At 40.2% G+C, this 20884-nt stretch overlaps 1 protein-coding gene across 1 annotated transcript in view; it reads right to left on the reverse strand.

Moving 5' to 3' along the window:
- Positions 1-20884, reverse strand: part of LOC126215048 (uncharacterized) — a 159097-nt gene that overhangs the window by 122944 nt on the left and 15269 nt on the right. The window contains exons 2-3 of the mRNA XM_049941690.1: positions 10969-11128; positions 6214-6342 (exon numbers count right to left, since the gene is read on the reverse strand). Of these exons, the coding sequence (XP_049797647.1) occupies positions 6214-6342; positions 10969-11128 (289 nt within the window). The remainder of the gene's footprint in view (positions 1-6213; positions 6343-10968; positions 11129-20884) is intronic.

Here is a 20884-nt window from a genome sequence, read left to right on the forward strand (position 1 = left end):
AACGGATAAAAGCAGTTGAAGAGGACCTCAGACAAGCACACATAACAGTAAACGATGCAGCAAATAGAACTGAATTCAGGAACATCATAAAAAAACATATATTTGACACCACAACACGGAAGAGACCAGGATGCAAATGGACAGCGGAGCGAAAGAAACAACACAGAGAACACATGAAGAAAATTTGGGCTCAGAAAAAACAAACAATGATCATAAAGGAATTCAACTTCAAACGCTATCTTTAAATGGGAATAATAAAAAATTGTAATAATAATAATAATAATAATAATAATAATAATAATAATAATAACCACCACCCCTATACAGAGTTGTGAAACTTATATCTCCATTGTTACACATATTTGGGTGTTTCTTCCAAATATTTTAACACAAAGCGGATTTCGCTTCTATACTGATGTGAGAATGTTACAATGTCTTTTACTACAAAAACATATCGCCAGCTTGCCGCTCTCTCACTGGCTGTGTAGAACCGACAGCTGACACACCCCTATCGTTTGCATCATACCTCACAATGAGTACTGATAACACTGTTGCACTAAACACGTGAGTACACCACTGGCCGCAGTTTAGACTTTAGCATCTCCTGCAGAAATGTATGCTATTGTTAAGTATCTGACCAATTTTAAAGTCAATTCAATTCTGAATACAAATGGATACAGGCAAACATTTTAAACACGGTAGAAGTTAATAAAAAGCTAAAATATGCAGTACCGACTCCCACGGTTGGCAGTGAGACGAAATTTGTTGCCCGCTCATCTCTCCCCTCCCCACCTCCCCACACTTATTACACTTCTCAGCTAAGGAGATATCACTGTCCCACGGGTCAAATGACACGTGATTGATCAAACAATATCAATAATGCATTGAGCACTCTGTATCAGAAACTCTTCAAAACAAATTTATACAGCCAAAGCTTCATCTGTCAATGTAAAAAGAGCCCTATATTAATCTACTGAACACAGTAGAAACTACAAAACCCAGGACTTGAATACTGCAGCAAGCAGATACATTTGATTATCATCGTCAACAACTGGACGTGACACATAAGCAGACTAAAAAGTACCGTTTCATTCTCCTCCCACAATATACTCAAGTCATGTTCTGCTTTGTAACCTCATTGAAGCAAAAACGATTCAGATGAACATTCTTCATTGAATTAACAGCAGGGGAGTGTTAAAACAGAAATTAGGCCCTTGTCTAAGTAAGGCCTGTTTCTCTGCCTAACATTTCATCTCCTAATGCCTATCGTAATGAAACTGGTCTGACTGCATCATTCTCTATGTATCAGGTGTAATTTCTGATACAAGATGTTTTAACACACATTTTCAGTTATAATAAATTTTGTAATTATTCCTTATGAAGAAGGTCTTGATTATTTTGATGAATGTAAATGTCAGAGTGTATGTAAGCAACGAGAAATTTAATAATCTTTGACCAATATGTTATTACCTTTGCATTTAATAATCTATGGACTATCCGTGGGTGAAGAAATGAGCTCCTGTGGAGTACGTTATTGAGAGAAATTGGGCGAGTATTGCCCATTGTGTTTAAACGACAATGCTCAAAAGAACCACAAAGAAAAAGTGTTGTTTAAAATTAGTGACATTATTTCAACATGACGTGCTATGTCCTCCCTACCAAAATGTCCTCAACCCAGTCACAAATTTCACTTCATACCCCCATATGCTCATACCTCTGAGAATAAGCGCAGGTGTGGTAATGACTCAAATGCTTTCCAGAAATCAAAAAAACACTGCCTCTACGTGACTGCCTCGATTAAAAGCTTTCAATATGTTGGGAGAAAAGGCCGAGTTTGGTTTCACATGACTGATGTTTTTGGAATCTATCCTGGTTGATACGTAGATTCTGTTCAAGACACCTAGTTATGTTTGAGCAAAGAATGTGCTCTAAGATTCTGCAAGAAATGAATGTTAAGGATATTGGACAGTAGTATTGTGGATCACTTCTACTACCCTATGACATCTTCCAACCACCAGGCATGGTTTTCTGTTCAAGGGATTGACAACAGATAATAGTTAACAGAGGGGCTAACTCGGCTGCAAATTAAGTAGAGAATTTGACAGTGGGGCTTTATTCAGTTTTAATGATTTCAATTGCCACTGGCACTAACATTTATTTCAATCATCTATTCAATGGCTAAAGGATTAAAATGGGGCAGTTATCCTGGGTTTTCCTTTGTAAAAGAATGTTTGGAAATGCTTTGCTACACTCACTCAATTTCAGTTCCTGCCTCATCCCTGAATGACTAACTTTGATGGCACTAAACAACCTTTACATACAACCAGAATTTCTTTGGGTTTTGTGAAAGATCATTTGACACAATCCTATTACAGAAGCCATTGAAGGCTTCACACACGATCAAATGTAAACAGTAACTAGTAAAAGAACCATCAATACTTACGCCAATGATCATAAAAGCAATTGTCATCTGGGCTACAAAGATAAATTGACAGAGGCAGTGTCAGTAGCAAACAATACCCTGAGACCAGGGTCGAAGTGGTGCTATACCAGGATATACAGCGGAGCCAAAGGAATTCAAAAGCACCTTTACAACTTTAACAGAAAAGGCAGAGGACTTAAGTTAGATTAGTTATCGGCATCAGTGCTAAATGAAGCAAATGGGTCATTCCATGTCAAATGAACAAATGAAACCATCATTTTCAACCTTACCCTCTTTGATTTAAATGAAATTAAGTATGCCTATAGTACTCATAAATAGTACCACAAATTAATTTTTTCACATTTTTCTGATAAAAAGTTACCGAGTAATGGACTTTCAAAGGCATACAAACTTACAGACTCTTGTGAGGTTTGTACAAAAGTACCTTTAAGCTAGATTCAAAACACATTTCAGAGTTAATCACAATTTCACTACAGCTGCCTCACAACAAAAGAATGTGTGGGTCACTTTCTACAATAGGTGAAAATTGCTGACAATATTAACCAGAGATAAAATACTGAATAGATTACAGATGGCAACACCAAAGAATCATTTTATATATAATCTTTAAAATGAGAGATAGCTTTCTTTTTTTCTTTTTTTCCCGTGGTTTTACAGCTATTAAGAAATAGTTCGCACTAAAGTTTAATAAGCAGTTATTCGTTTCAAAAGTACAATTTGTGGACCATGTAACAAAATCTAACACTGTAATATTTTCATGTGTAGCAAAATAATGGAAATTCACCTGACTGTGATTTTGGAGAATTGTCGTAAACATAAAATTGCTTTTGATAGTGATCCCATGCTCATTTCAGAATATGTACATGTAAAGTGTATCTTCCACATATGTTTTTTGAGACTTTTAAAAGTACAGTTTTTCAAAATTTGGTAAATTCAACAATGTTGTTTTTTTTAAACAGTTTGTGTATATATATTAAACTAATGATGTTTGGTATCATATAAAAGAGCTTTCAATTAAGTAAATTTTATTGTTCTACCTTAATTAGAACACGAGTTGTAAAGAAATTTGTCATCTTTTCAATTTTTGAAGGTACATTACTCTAACCTTTTGTCATAAAAATGTGAAAAAATTAATTTGTGTTATGATTTATGAGTAATATATGCATAATTAATATCAAAAAAATCTGAGAGGGTCAGGTTGTTGTACTTGTTTGACATGGAATTGCCCAAATACACTATCCAGCCCCATTAATGTGACCACATGCCAAAAGCTTGAATAACCAACTTTTGTAACAGAGACTGCTGCGGGACACACAGGAAGAGAGTTAGTGAGGTTCTGGAAGGTACCGACAGGGATGTGGAGCCACGGAGAGTCCAGTGCCGTGGTCAGGTGCACTACATTTTTCAGATGAGGACCTCCAGTGGGTACGGGTGTTCGAGGTGGTCTCACAGATTCTCAATTGGGTTTAAATCTGGGGAGCTTGGTGGCCTGGGCAGTACAGTAAACTCACCCTGGTGATCTTCGAACCACGCACGTACAATACGAGTTGGGTGATACACTGCACCATCCAGCTGGTATATGCCATTGCGCTGAGGAAGAACAAACCACATGTATGTGTGAACATGGCCCTGAATGACAGATATACTTGTCTTGATCCACTTTGCCTCCCAAAATGTGGACACCACCCACAGAATGTCCTCTGGCCTGGACCCTTCTGACAATTTTTGCAGGGAGTTTGCTTTCAGACATTTCGTGCCACACTCACCAATGGCTAGCTGTCCTAAACTAAACTCCTCCGGAGCAGGCCACGAAGGTCCAACAGTACCGGCCAGCCACCGTGTCATCCTCAGCCCCTAGGCATCAATGGATGCAGATGTGGAGGGGCATTTGGTGAGCACACCACTCTCCCGGTTATATGTAAGTTTCAGAGACCGAAGCCGTTACTTCTCAATCCAGTAGCTCCTCAGTTTGACTCACAAGGGCCTAGTGCACCCCGCTTGCCAACAGCTCTCGTCAGACCGGACGGTCACCCGTCCGAGTGCTAGCCCAGCCCGACAGCGCTTAAGCTTCGGTGATCTGACGGGAACCGGTGTTACCACTGTGACGAGGCCATCGGTGGCTAGCTGTCCCACAGAGCAAAAATCTGACTCGTCTGAGAAGACGAGTGTCACCACACTGAGGATGTCAGTTGTGATATTGGTGTGCAAATTCCAGCCTTTGTTGGTGATTAACAGCAGTCAGCACGGTTGCATGAGCCAGCCACGTGCTGCAGAGGCCATAAGCAGCAATGTTTGCTGAACTGTCATTCAGGAGACAGTGTCGGTAGCCCTCGGTTCATCTGGGTGGTCAGTTGCTCAATAGTTGCACGTCTATTCGCCCGTACACATCTCCAGTCGCCATTCACCACTGTCGACTATGGGCCCCGGTAAACCACAGTTGCCTAGGCGCTGGAGTTGGATAGTGCCATTTTGCCGTGCACAATATACTTCAACCATAGAGCCATACGAACAGTTTACAGACTTACCTGTTTTGGAAATGCTTTCAGCCTTGGCCCAAAAACCAATGATAATTCACTTTTGCGCGGCAGATAAATCGATCCTATAACACTATAAGACAATCACTGCGCTGCTTTCCACGTCCCCTTCCACTGCTAGTGCTCCCACCTGCAGTCTGCGAGTGGTGTGTGACGATGTCAAACGTAGGCAATGATCACATTAATGTGACCGGACCATGTTGTACCGACTCTTTTTCACTACGAGTTCCAATCACAGATCGACGCAGCCCTATGAACTTAAGCAGTGATCAGATGTGTCACGAGCCAACGGCTATGTGATTATGTGAAAACAGTTTGGCTAGCTGAGATTGCTTGCATTCAAATAGCAACTAAGCCTTTACAGCCTCTGAGGATACTTCCATTGTAAGAAGAAGAAACATCGGCCATGGAAACACACCTTAAGACTGTGACCTAATGCCACTACAACTGAAACCACCATCCGAGGAGCTTCTGTCCACACCGCAACGCTGAAGGGCCGAGCAAACAGAATGTGTTCTCAAATACGTGATAGGCTCAACTATTTTTGAGTTCTAAAACCTAGTATGTTTTCACTGACGGCAAGTGTTTGTCAGAGATGAGGTAAGATCAGCATCAGGAGTGACTTATGGAAGTAGGACAGGACCAATCCAGTTCTCTGTGTACATAAACGTTCTGCCAAACAGGACAAACAGCAATAAGACAATTTGCTGACAAGTTCAGGATGACTCAAATAGAATTTCTATTTGATGTGACGGTTGACAGCTTTCCCAACAGTATTAGTGGTACATTGCTCAGCCCAGCTATCTGACCAGGAAGAAATTAAAGAGTGAAAATGTATCTAAAATTATGTCACTCTGATCTACACCAACCCCCCCCCCCCTCTCTCTCTCTCACACACACACACACACACACACACACACACACACACACAAAAGAAGGGGAGAGGTGGTGTGTCAAGACCAAAGCTTCCAACACATCATTTGCTAATGGGACATGAAAGAGGGGAAATTACAACAAGATAAAATGAATCATTTGCCGTGCACAGCTAGGTGGCTTTCACAGTATTAAAATAAATCTAATCCAGATGTAGACAGTTAATCACTGGCCAAAGATAGCTTAGGCACCCAAGAATGTGCCTACAACTTAAAATGGTCACAATAGAACACGATGTTCCAAATCGCTAAAATATTTTTAGAAAGCTAAAATAAACAGAGGTTTTTAAGGTTGCACACTTACACTTGCAGGTTTTGCAGAGGCAGACACTTTAGCTCTTGACCGCACTGCTGGCAATTCTGACACATCCATCGGTTCTGACGCAGCCATCTTCATCTCTTTCTCTTTCGCACGCATCTCGTCACTCCATTTCTAAAATATAAACAATCACACTTGCTATGTACTTTCCGTGTAACTAAAGTAATTCACATACTAACAATGTAGGAAGATGTAGATTGCTACTTACTGTAAAGCTGACACGTTAAGTTACAGGCAGGCACAATTAAAAGACAGTTACACACAAGCTTTCAGAAACAGCCTTTGCAGAAAGAGAGACACATGACGTTCATTCACACAAGCAAGCACACCTCATGCAGACATGACCGCCAACTCCAGAATGCCATTCTGGATGAACAAGGTTAACAATGAAACTTCCTGGCAGATTAAAACTGTGTGCCGGACCGAGACTCTAACTCGGGACCTTTGCCCTTCGCGGCCAAGCGCTCTACCGACTGAGTTACCCAAGCACGACTCGTGCCCCGTCCTCACAGGTTTAATTCCACCAGTACCTCGTCTCCTACCTTCCAAACTTCTAGAAACATTCCCCAGGCTGTGGCTAAGCCATGTCTCCGCAATATCCTTTCTTCCAGGAGTGCTAGTTCTGCAAGGTTCGCAGGAGAGTTTCTGTGAAGTTTGAAAGGTAGGAGACGAGCTACTGGTGGAATTAAAGCTGTGAGGACGAGGCGTGAGTCGGTAGAGCACTTGCCCACAAAAGGCAAAGGTCCCGAGTTCGAGTCTCGGTCCGGCACACAGTTTTAACCTGCCAGGAAGTTTCATATCAGTGCACACTCCGCTGTAGAGTGAAAATTTCATTCAAGGTTAACAATATTATGGAAAAGATAGATTGCTACTTACTGGAAAAGATAGATTGCTACTTACCATAAAGATGATGAAACATTGAGCTGCAAGCAGGAGAACAAAAATTGTGGCATTCTAGCTGGAGCAACCGAACTTAGCGGTGTTGTGTGTGTGTGTGTGTGTGTGTGTGTGTGCGCGCGCTTTTCCGAAGAAGGCTTTGGCCTAATGCTAAATGTGTAACAGTCAAACAATGGAAAATCCAGGATGGAATGTAACAATACCAGAGAAGGAAAGTTGCTACTCCCCATATAGCGGAGATGCTGAGTCGCGATACGCACAACAAATAGGCTGCATTCTATGTAGGCACGACAACCAACAAGCTGTCTGTCCGCATGAATGGCCAACAACAAACTGTGGCCAAGAAACAGTTGGACCACACTGCTGCTGAACATGCTACCAAACATATCCCTCATCTCAATGACTGCTTCACAGCCTGTGCATATGGATCCTTCCCACCAACACCAGCTTTTCTGAATTGCACAGGTGGGAACTTTCCCTGCAATACATCCAACGTTCCCGTAACCCTCCCGGCCTCAACCTTCGTTAGTCACTGTCCTCACCCATCCAGCCCCCTCCCTGATCCCATTCCAGCACTACACAGCCATAATTTCACCACCACACCCAGTCTTAATTTCTTTTTCTTTCTCTCCTTTCTGCTACTTATCCCCTCCCCCCTCCGCACCTTCTCTCCTGCCCTCTGTCTAAACTGCAACACTTCACTGTCCGCCACTCCCGCCATACAATCCCTCCCTCTCGCCGTCCCAGCCTCCTCTTTACCCCACCCAGTTGCCACTCCCACCATGCACTGGTGGTGCTGTTCGCAGTGTGGTCTCAGCTCTCTCAGACGGCAGATTTGTGTGCAAGTTGCGTTTGTGTGTGTGTGTGTGTGTGTGTGTGTGTGTGTGTGTGTGTGTCTACTGCTGACGAAGGCCTTAATGGCCGAAAGCTTTAATTGTGTGAATCTTTTTGTTGTGCCTATTGCGACTCAGCATCTCCATTAATGTGTAACAGTGTTTTCATTGTGCCTGTCTGCAACTCAATGTGTCATCTATATGGTGAGTAGCAATCTAACCTTTTCATAATGTTGTAGATATTCCAACATGGACTTTGCATTGTTTAATGAACAAGGTTAACTTAACAACTAAGATGAGGCTACATCACTAGCAAATGAATGTCTGGTAATGTCTAAACTGATATCTGTGACTACTCAATTCAGTTGCTCAAACTGCTGTGGTTTTTAATAATTTAGTAGCTCACACACAATTGATTTGGGGAGAGGCTGCCACCAAAAAACCTTTAAGCAAAGTTCCGATTGAGACCCTACGCCAGAATGAGTCACAAGATCATGACAACCATCAGCTGACAAACTGACCAACAATAAAGCTTGTTTCTTGGCTGTTGGCACATACTAAAAATAACTGGAGATGTTAACATGGTAACTAACAATTTCTGGTAAGTTACCATTTTTGTTCCACCCATGCCAAAAAAAAAAGTAATACATGGCTCTACTCAGTCATAAATACATTTTAACCACATAAATTAGTGTTATGTAAGAGTTACACAATGGTGTCACTTTGTATTTTGTAAAGTTGACATACGATACACATAATAAGCCCCAAAATATTCATCAAAGATTTGTCTATTACATAATACAAACTTCCTGAATTAATCTTGCATCTTTGGTTTTTATATCAAATAGTGCATTAATTACGACAAAAAGTTATTGTGCTGTTCTATAACCAACACATTATCAGAATATTTATTTTAAATGCACATTTGATGGATTCATCAACTGACAATCTAATTCTTACCTACAAACTTAACCTTAACACGAGGTTTCATTACGTGTTACTTTGTCATCTCTCTCTCTCTCTCTCTCTCTCTCTCTCTCTCTCTCTCTCTCCCCTCCTCCCCCCCCCCCCCCCACACACACACGCACGCACGATCACACCCTACCCAATTATTAGAGAATCCACGTAATAGGATGTTTAATGAATATAATATTAACACACTTGTTCTCTTTACTGCAAATTATGTATGAGGGCTACTCAAACTACCCAACCTTATTTTTTATCATTGAAACAAACAACGGCATCAGGGCACACTTGGTATGCATATGCAGTGTGTGCGCGCCTGATTCTTTCACGATTACAAAAATAAGCAGTTAGTGGCTAGCCATTGACAAGTGAACAAACATAAGTGGTAGTCATCACATTTTGTGTTGTGGGCAATGACAGAAAAGGTGGAACAATGTTATTGCAACAGACTTTGTTTTTAGCTTGGGGCAAGGCCTGACAAGTGTTTAAGGACAAAGTACCACACAGATAAAGGAATGGTACAGTTTCTTCAAAGATGACCCCTCAACAATGAGGACTTGAGCACATTCAGGGAGGCCCTCAAATTCACAAACGAGGTTGTTACCGATTGTGTACAGACCTTGGTGATGCACAATAGATGAATCAAATCAGGGAACTTGCAGATGACATTAAAATTAGTATTAAATCCATTTATTTCATTTTAACAGATCATTTGGACCCCAGGAGGATCTTGCTAACAATGAGCAGAAGCAACTTCATTTGGAGATCGCACAGTACTGAGAACAGTTACCCCAACTTTTGTAACATAGCTATCACTGGTGACGAGTCCTGGGTTTATGGGTACAACTCAATGACAAAGTTCCAGTCATCTCATTGGAAGCAGACAAAAACATGAGCCAGATCTGCACGCTGACTGTCTTTTTTAATTCCAATGGCATGGTTCATCACTAGTACACCTCAGAAGGTGTTAATGTCAGTAAGTACCACCAAGAGGGTCTGCACCACCTTCATGGAGCTGAGAGATGCAAATGGCCGGACTTGTGGGCAGGGGACATTTGGAATCTTGACTCACCATTCATAATTATCTCAGATTTTTTGGCCAAAAATGACACGGCTGTAGTTTTGTCAGCCTCCCTGTTCCCTTGACCTAGCATTGAGGCAGTTCTGGTTTTTCTAAATTGGAAAATACTCTCAAAGGGACCAGATTTCAGAATACGGAGGAGATTATGCAGAATTTGATAGAGCAGCTGTACACCATACCAAAGGGACTCCCCTCCTATTCTTCCAGCAGTGGTAGCAGCGTTGGGAGATGTGTGTAGAAGCTGAAGGTAACTACTCAAAGTGACTGGAGTCAAACAATTTTATGCGACTTAAGACTGATTTTATAAATAAAACACAGATACTTCTTGCACAGCCCTCGTATTATTTCTTACAATTAACAATGTACAAAAAGACAGAATGCTACTTACCATAAAAAAGACACAAAGTTGCAGACAGGCACAATTTAAGGATGCTTACATTAAACTTTTGGCCACAACCTCCATCAGCAAAAGAAAAACGCTTACATTCATATATACAAGCAAGCACACCTCACGCGTATATGACCGCCAACTCCAGAATCTCTGGCTGGAATGCTGGCCCGAGATGCTGCAGTTGGTGGTCATGCGAGTGTGAGGTGTTCTTGCTTGTGTATATGAATGGTGTGCGTTTTTCTTTTTCTGATGAAGGCTGTGGTCGAAAGATTAATGTAAGTGTCTTAATTGTGCTTATCTGCAACTTTATGTGACTTCTTTACAGCAAGTAGCATTCTGTCTTTCCCTACATTTTTGATATTCCTACCTCTAGTTTCCATTGTTTTATTAAGATTAAGGTATTTTTATATTAGAGGTAGCAAATAAAGAGATGACCAAATTTCTATTAAAATCCGCTGTGCAAGTGTCGTTCCAATGGCAAACTATAGATGGCAGGTAAATTTGCACTATGTGATAATGTTTCTCCACTTTATAACCAGTCAGAGATTCGGGGTGAAAGGACCAGTTCTCACCTCCACCTCTGAGGTGACCTCCTCCCACTGTTCCGAACTCGTGGTCTCCTTCCTGAGAGCAGGCTCCTCTGTACGAAGTACACGACTGTCCGGCTTCACTTTACGCAGCCTCGCTTCGGCAGATGCGATGAGCTGGGGATAGAAGCCTTCTTCACCTGACCTGCAAATTCACCAAAAAAGTGTTATTTTTGTTGTATTTATACCACCGGCCATCGTAAGTCAAAACTGTAATGCAAAAAAATAGAAGAAATTAATTTCAGTTTTAAAGTATATGAAAGGATGCAACTCACTGTTGAAGCTAGAAGGGTTACTTTTTAACTTCCTGTCGACATAGATGACACACTTGACTCAGCTGTACAAGTGTAAGAAAGAAAATCTAAAAAGTTAAGGAAGTTTACAGTGTAACAGTCCATTAGAAAAAGGATAATAAGAGATAGCTGACAAGCCTGGATTGGAGAAGGAAATAGCATGAATGTTTTTCAAAAGAACAACCATGGCATTTGCCTCAGGCAAATTCCAAATTTCTGGAAAGCATTTGACACAGTGCCTCATTGAGGGCTGTTAACGTAAGTACGACTATATGGAATAACATCACAGATATGTGAGTGGATCGAAGACTTCTTAAATAATAGAGCCCAGTATGTTGTTCTTAAAGGCAAATGTTCATCAGAGACAAAGGTATCATCAGGGGTGCCCCAGGGAAGTGTGATAAGACCGCTGTTCTCAATATACATAAATTATTTGGTGGACAGGGTGGGTAGAAATTTGTAGTTGTTTGCTGATGATGCTGTGATGTACGGTAATGTGTTGAAGTTGAGTGACTGTAGCAAGATACAAGATGACTTACAAGGGGACCATCGTAAGTGTAAATAACGTATTCTGTTGGGTCTCAGATATCTTGTAGACATGTCGTGAGTAGGAGGACATCCTCTTTTTTAAGGATGGGCCTCGGTTTTTGAGAAAATCAGCTCCGAAGTTCACTGCGCACTGTATTATGCTTAACGTTAGCCATGCTCGAATCAAGTGAGCGTGGCACAGCGATTAAGGTTTACAGCTACCATGCTGGATGTACCGTGTTCGGGTCCGTTCCATGTTTTTGCCTTTTTTTTAAAAATCAGAATAGTCAATATTTTTCCATTTTATTTTACAGATTATCAACAAACAGTGTAAATTGTGTGAAATTATTAAGAAGTTTAAATTGTGCATGCTCGATCAAACAGAAAGCAGACTGTCTGCGCGGACATCCCGTGCAAACTCTGTGTATTGTGACAGTGTATCGCCCTGGTCACCGCCTTTTATTTGGCTAAGGCGATATAATTTAATGATACACAGAGTTCACACAGACATTCCTCAGTGTATTACGAACATGTATTGCCGTGGTCAAACAAAAGGCGATGACCTATCTCCTAAACCGCTAATTTTGTATTTGTCTTCAATGTCTTCTGCTCGCAATGCGTGATTAGTGCCATGCATGTTTGAAGAGTACAGTGAAATGGCCGACCCAAGTGTATGTACAGAAGTGCAGCCGTAAGAAGATACATCAGAGGTAGAGGAGTTGAATGAACAATTGAGAGGCGCAATCACTAACGCCCTCAAATACCCTGAAAAGTTACTTCGTAATATAAATCTGCTAACAAATACATGGTCCAGCACGATTTCTGCTAATTAAATTGCAATTGGCAATGAGATATGTATCTCAATACAAGACCTGTTGGCCAAGAGACGGATCATCTATGACAAATTATTAATCAACGAAGAAGACGAGGTGCACGAATATGAGGTGGTAAGTTTCACTTTTGTGCGGATGTTCTTTCTCTTGCGGACAAATTGACATAATATAAAGCTATTTACTTTGCAGTATATGGGAGTAGACGGAGATGGCGATTTCATTGCCGACAAAATCTCACATTAAGCAGCAGATTATGTGTGTCTATCCTACAAAGAATGAGGAGTTGCTCTTGCAGTAGCACAACCAAAATTGAGCATAAAGAGTTTGCAGTCCAGGGCATCTCTTGATTAAAACCTAAATCAATGCTATATCGATGGAAAGAGGATGTGAAGCAAGGTGGAACTTATGATAAATGGAACACTATCGATCGTGAGAACAGTTTGTCGAAGCGAGGCAGAATTAGAAACAGCTAAATTATATCAACATATATGTCAAATACATTGTAAGAAAGAGACGGTCCTTTGAAAATAATATAATTTCTTCTGTGAGCAGGTGACAACCAGAACTTCACAGCAATGGGTGATGTTCCACTTTTATCAGTTACTTTCATTTCGTGGCCAGCTCTGCTTGGGTGAACGATTTAAGCAAAAGCATAAAATTAGGCAAAAGAAGATTATGAAGTTCATCAGTGCCAAAGAATGTGCAATGATGGAAGAAGTTTTAGTAGCTGTGTGGAGAATTCCACACACAAACAAAAATACTTATTGGGAATTTTGACCTCAATTACATAATCAACACCAATCAAACAAGCTGTCAGTATCAATCAACATACAATAAATCCCTCTCAGAGAAAGGGGTGAGAACCATTCTCGTGCAGAGAGAAGATTTAAACAAGCTAAGTCAATCGTACAGAGCACAGTACACTAACAGCATCAGGAAAGGTGATCCCGTACGTTTCTTTATGTATGCAGGAAGCGTCGGGAAAATTTGGCCCTAATGTTCAGGAAAGAGTAGATGAATTAATCCCCAAATTTAGAAATGTAATTGTATCCTGCACAAAATGAGGGAAGTTCACGAAACTGGTGTACGGCGACTTTTTAAAATCTATGATTCTTCTGTACGTGGGACAGGAAAAATTTCTATATATCATAGATACAGGTGAGGGCAGACTGATCTGACCATATACAATCACCATTTTCATGAATGAGAGGAATGTGCACCTGCACTGTAAAAGTTATCCCACCAAAGTGTACTCCACTTTGCCAGCCTTGTGACATATTTTTACCGACAGGTTAAAATTTTCACAAAGAAAATTCAGAATGCTCCCCATTTGTTGAAGACCAATAGAGGAATTGCATCTAGGGGCAATTCCATAGAACTACACTCATTAATTTTGCATCAATTCAGGGTACATGCTTTTTCGAATCGGATGAAATACGCATGGTTCGCATCAAAGTTAACGGATGAAAGAGAAACCTTTTTGAATGTAAATGAACAATGTTTTTTGGTATCACTCTTTAAAACTCCATGCACCTGGAAGACAGTAGCTTTTATGAAATGTGCTTGGTGTTGTAAAACATTGAGTTTCGGTTGCTTTTATGACAAATATCATCCAGATTTCTGTTGTGGAATAGCAAGCGATGCAGGCAATAGCGAGTAAGATTTTGTAATAATGACATGAAAATTAAATTACTATGGCAAAACTGAATATTTCTTAATAATTTCACACAATGTACATACACTGTTTGTTGATATTCTGTAAAATAAAATGGAAAAAATTCGGACTATTCTGATTTTAGGAAAGCAAAAACACAGAAGGACCCGAACACGGTACCTCCAGCACGGTATTACAGTGCGCACTGAACTTCAAAATCAATTTTCTCAAAAACCAAGGCCTGTCGCTAAAAAAGCAGATAGCCTCATTCTCAGGGCAAGTCCCTCTACAACATATCCGAGTCCCATCAAAATCCGATGTTTAGACTTCTGATGGTCCCCTTGTTAGACAAAATTTCTAGTCTGTGTGATGAATGGCAGCTAGCTCAATGTGGTAAAATATAACTTAATGCACATCGATACAAAGAACAAACCTGTGATGTTCGGTTAAAATATTAGTAGTGTTCTGCCTGACACAATCAAGTCATTTAAATAACTGGGTGTAATGTTGCAAACCAATATGAAATGGAACAAAAGCACACGAGAACTGTGGTAGGGAAGGAGAATGGACAACTTCGTTTATTGGAAGAATTTTAGGAAAGTATTGTTCACCAGCAAAGAAGACCGTATACTGAATGCTGGTCGAGTGTTTAGGACCCGCACCAGGTCAGATTAAAGGAAAACATTGAAGCAATTCTGAGCAGGCTGCTATATTTGTTACTGGTAGGATCGAACAAAACCTGAGTGTTACAGAGGTGCTTCCTGAACTCAAGTGGGAATTACTGGAGGGAAGGCTAAGTTCTTTTCAAGAAACACTATCAAGAAACTCTAGCGAACATGCATTTGAAGCTGACTGCTGAACGATTCTACTGCCTGCAACATACATTCCTCCTAAGGACCAAGAAGATAAGATTCAAGAAATTAGGGCTCATACAGAGGCATACAAACAGTCACTTTTTGATTGCTCTATTTGCGAGCCAAACAGGAAAGAAAATAACTAGTAATGGTACAGGATACCCTCCGCCAAGTGCCGTATGGTGGCTTGTGGAGGGTACCTACATCTGGCTGCCACCCACATCTACATGACTACTTTGGAATTCACAATTAAATGCTTGGCACAGGTCCAAGGTATTTCTCAGCCATTCCAGACTAACGGCAAATGGGAAAAACGAGACCTTAAATCTTCCTGGGAAAGCTCTCTTATTACAATGCACATTTCTGCATACAGAGGTGGCAGTCTGCAAAATATTTTCACATTCAGACAAGAAAGAAAAAGCGCTCTCTCTAGCTGCAGCTGCTGGAGATAGCAGTCATGTGAGTGTTGAGCTGTGCTTGCTTGTGTGACTGTGTGTGTGTGTGTGTGTGTGTGTGTGTGTGTGTGGTTTTTTTTTGTTCCTTCTTCTCTGAAGAAGCCTACGGCTGGAAGCTAAATGTGTAACAGTCTTCTTGTTGCGCCTGTCTGCAATTCAACATGTCATCTTTACAATGAATAGCAATCTATCCTTTTCACAATATTATTGATACACCAAACTGGACTATTCGTTGTTCAATTACTTTACAATGAGTCAATACATTAAGTACAGGGTGTACATAAAGTCTGGGAACACTTTCAATTATTTATTGCACAACAACCAAACACTGTACAGATATCATACACATGTCATTTTGAAGAGAAACCCTGAAAGCTTTTTTCATGTTAACTGCCACAGCGTAGTTTGGTAATTTGGCGATAGTCAGCGCTAGTCGCAAACATACCGAGTTCAGGTACACAGCAAGCGTTCTGTGTGTTGAAGTTCGACAAAAACAAGTGTGCTACAGCTTTTCATCGGACGTTTAGAACCAAGTACGGTAAGAAGCCACCAATAAGGAAGGCCATTAACTACTGGCACAACAAATTTGTTACGACGGGTTGTTTGTGCCCGCCAAAGAGAAGCGAATGTCCCAGTGTACGGCAAGAATTTGATTACCGTATTGAGGTGAGTGAAGTGAATGTGGAGCACGTAGGAGACACATTCATATGGAGTCCAAAGAAATCGGTGTGCCGTGCATCCTGTGGGCTTGAAATGGCTCCAATGACAGTGTGTGACAGAAGCTGTCTATGAAACCATTCAAATTGGAGCTAGTGCAGGAGCTCAATGACGACGACAAAGACAAGCGTTTTGAGTTTTGTTCACAGTTGCAACAACTGAATGAGGATGTGGATGGCATTGTTGATGACTTAATTTTTAGTGACAAAGCCACTTTTCACACTAATGGGAAAGTGAACAGGCATAATTGTCAAATATGGAGTACAAAGCATCCACACGCATGCACTGAATTGGAGTGTGATTCCACAAAGGTAAACGTTTCTTGTGCCTTGTCACACTGAAAACTGAGGGGCCATTCTTCTTCACCGAGAGCACTGTCACCGGATATTCCTATTTGGACATGTTGCTACAATGGCTGATGCCTCAAATCAATCAGACACTCTGTTCATCTTTCAGCAGGATGGGGCTCCAACCCATTTTCATCGAGAAGTTCGTGGGTACCTGAAGACGGAGCTGCCGCATCGGTAGATCGGCCGTGCTACAGAAGAGGACAGCTGTTTCATGGAATGGCCTCCCCGATCACCAGGTCTCACTCTGTGTGACTTTTTCTGTGGGGACACATTAAAGATCTGCTCTATATACCGCCTCTAGCATGTGATGAAGCAGAACTCTGGGAGAGAATATGGGAAGCGACTTCCGCAGTCGACGATGCCATGCTGGGACGGGTATGGCAAGAATTTGATTACCGTATTGACATCTGCTGCGTTGCTCATGGTTCACATATTGAATGTTTGTAAAAAGAAACTTTCAGAGTTTCTCTTCAAAATGCAATATGTATGAGATCTGTACAATGTTTAGTTCTTGTGCAATAAAGAACTGAATGTGTTCTCGGACTTTATGTATAACTTGTATTTGACTTAAAGCAAGTAAGGGAGGAAAAAAGTTTCAAATTATGCTTACAGTTTATTGAAAGCCACATAATGCCCTCATTATGAAACACTGGTAATTAGCACAATGTGAAGCAAAAGCCAGTTCTTCACGTGTTAAATGTTTATCACTTCACATCTCCTGAACTGTGTGTCAAACAATGATATAATTTTGCATGTACATTCAGTGGTATGAGTGTATGTTATCTGCAAAATGTGTCAGAAATATAGTTGCTGGTATAGAAGTAATAAATTAAAATATCACATCTCGTGCAGAAGTTTGACTGCAAGAACAGTGAAAATGTAGTAACCAATAAAATGTTTTCATGTCATCATTTTTTTTTTATGTGAGAGTGAGAAAAAGTTTTGTAAAGGTTTGAAATTATGTGTAAACTTTGCCAGAAGTGACCAAGTGCTCTCTTTTTCAAATGCTGGATGAATAAACTCTGGATATTAGTGTGCCGTCATTAAAGCTGTCTCAAAAAAAAACACAGACACAGAGAGAGAGAGAGATTCTAACTGCAACACTTATAGTGTTGATCTTTTAATATCAGATTATATCTTTTAACAAGTAAATTCTGACAGCATTTTATACTTTTGAAAGTGGTCAGTAGCCATGCAAAAAAAAAAAAAAAAAAAAAAAAAAAATGAAAAGCAAATTTTTGCTGCTGCTGGACACTGTTTGATAATAGTAACCACTACCATGCCCCAGGTACCAAGACAAGTCGTTTAGTAATATAGATTACCACTTTTTGCAGGTATCTTGTCTAAATCATTTTGCAAGTTGCTCATTTTGGAAGCTGTTCGAAAACAGTAGCCAGTAACGTGCTCTGGGTTCCAGGATAGTCATTTAGAAATATATGATCATCACTTTTTGCAGATATCTTTCCTAAATCATTTTGCAGTTCCTTATATGTCTCTTAACAATGCCACCTCACTCAGTCCTCATTAAAGGAACCATTCCAGCATTCACCCACTGTAATTTAGGGAATCCCAATCTCAACAGCCAGACATATGTTTTAGCTCTACTTTTGTTGACTGTAAATCCAGTAATTTAACCAGCATGCTACAACACTTGATAATTAACTACAAACACTGCACGTACAGAATAACCATTAACCACTTTCATAAGAAAAATAAGCATCTGCTATTATCAGAGTTGGGTTTGAATCCTGAATTACCACAAAGATCACAAAGTTTTGCTCTGTAACAGTAACTCAAAATAAAATACAAGTAGTGTAGTGTGTCAGAACATGAAACTGGAAAAGGAAGACTGAAGTATAACAACATACAAATCAAGGATTGGAGTAGAGTAAAAAAAAAAAATCCTCACGAATTGGCAAAAAAAGTTGACTGTAATCACACTCCATTCGCTTTAGACTGCAGTCATGTGTGAGCGTTGCGTTTGAGTGTGTGTGTGTGTGTGTGTGTGTGTGTGTGTGTGTGTGTGTGTGTGTGTGTGTGTGTGGCAGAGTGCCTATGGCACTCAAGTTGGGCCCTTACTAAAGAAAGGCAATACGGGTGTACTGGAAATTAAAGAACAGTCTCAATGCTGCCAGCATTCTCAGAAACAATTGAATCAATAATCATGAAAGATAGACTACTGAATTACACAAAAAAGTACAAAATTTTTACAAAGTTTGATTTCCAAAATGGAAGAAGTACATCATCGGCCATCACAGAGTTCACAAAAGTGGTACAAGAGGTCACCGACAATGATTACAATGCTGCGACCAGATTCTTAGACTTGACTAATGCTTTTGACACTGTTGATCATGTAATACTATTGAACAAGTTAAAGGCATTAGGAGCAAAAGAATAGCAAATGAGTGGTTCCAATCTTATTTGGAAAAGAGAATGCAGAAGATAGAGATAGTTAATGTGTATGCTGCTGACAAATTTTTAGCAAAATAATTGTCAGACAAGACACACACGAACATGGGTTTACCCTGAGGTAAGGTACTGGGCCCAGTTCTGTTCTTAATAAATATCAATAACACACGGAGAAAAAGTTGTTCTTCCTGGCGATGGTAACATCTTAGTCACTGATGTAACACAAGAATGCCTATAAGAGAATGCAAATGAACCCCTCAATAATGTTTGTAATTGGGCAGTATGTAATAAATTCACACTGAACACAAAGAAATAAGCAACACATGCTTCAGCATAAAGAGGGAAAACAACTTCTGTCACATTAAGCATAGCTGACGATAAAGCATAGTTGTGTAACAAAGTTTTTAGATTTAGCTAATGTTTATGGACAGTTAACATGGAAGGAATACACAAAGATACTGGCAAAAAGAATGTCAACAACATACTATGCTCTAAATGCAGGTTCACAGGATGCCTCTTTCTTCACGCATGCACAAAAATTAGTGGAAAGAACACAAATATGCACGGGCAAACTTGAGTCCACACACTGCCTCATTGCACAAGCAGTCTGCTATGAACCCCCTACTTTGCTTGCGAGTTTGTGATGTGTTCATTACGATGAAAAGGCAACAAATAAAAAAATTACACAAAGTCAACTGTGGGTAAAGAAGTATCTACATAAGAGAGGTACGAGAAATGCTAAGTAACAGCAAAGAATGGTTCGCAAATTTCAGGAGGAGGTCAAAGTGAGATTTCCTGCTAAGAAAACTGCAGTGAAAAGGCTGGCTATAACATTTCATTAGCTGGTAACTGGTGACTTCTACACTAGTTTGAAATACTTATTTCGCATTTCACAACAAAGCATTTCAGTGATTACTCTAGAATCTGAAAAATAGCTAAGAGAGGTTCTTAGCTCTTATGGAAGGTCAATTAATTTTCAATGCATCTTGGCATTTTATTTTACAAAAGAGTTGTTTACACAAATTTTATCATGAAAGCTAATGTGTAGATTAACATCCTTGGGCTCGACAAAACTGAGAATGTCACAGACACCATAACTCAATAGAATGGAGTTTGTGTTTTCCAATCTGTTGCTCTGCAATGGTTCCTCTTTCACTATTTCCCTTACACTTTCATTCCTCATCCTATCTTTCATTGTTACTCCTATCCTACTTCTGCAGAATTTCATTTCACGCACCTGTAATTTCTTTACGTCTCTTCTCTTCATTACCCATGTTCCAGAAGCACAGGGCAAGTACTGGGATGCAGTGACTTCTATATAGAACTTCCTTGCTTTTTGTGAGATGTCTTTGTTCCAAAGCAGACTCCTAACACTTCACAGCAATGCTTCTGCCTGTCTGCTACATTCACTGATCTCCCTCTCATTTCTTCCATTTTCCTCAGTCACACTTTCCAATTACTTGCACTTTCTACCTTCCTCAATCCTTCACCTCCAATATTTATTCCACTAGTCAGTCTATATTTCTTTCTGCGAGCGGTGTTCAATACGCAACACACTTTTTTTTCTACTTTTCCTTCTTAAAGCAGATTGGTTTTATTCAGGATTCCAATAAATCATTATTCCCCTCTCTCTGGTTACAAAACTGTTTTTCAACATAATTCCATTCACTGCAACAGCCTTACACTACCTTACTGGGAGGGCCTTTATGCCCAAATGGTACCACTGTACTGGTCAACATTGGAGGCAACGTCATGCTGCGTCAAACTCCTCATCATACACATACTGCTTCCCCTGAGATCATCCTTCA

Source organism: Schistocerca nitens, chromosome 12, assembly GCF_023898315.1.
Source record: "Schistocerca nitens isolate TAMUIC-IGC-003100 chromosome 12, iqSchNite1.1, whole genome shotgun sequence".
NCBI lineage: Eukaryota > Metazoa > Arthropoda > Insecta > Orthoptera > Acrididae > Schistocerca > Schistocerca nitens.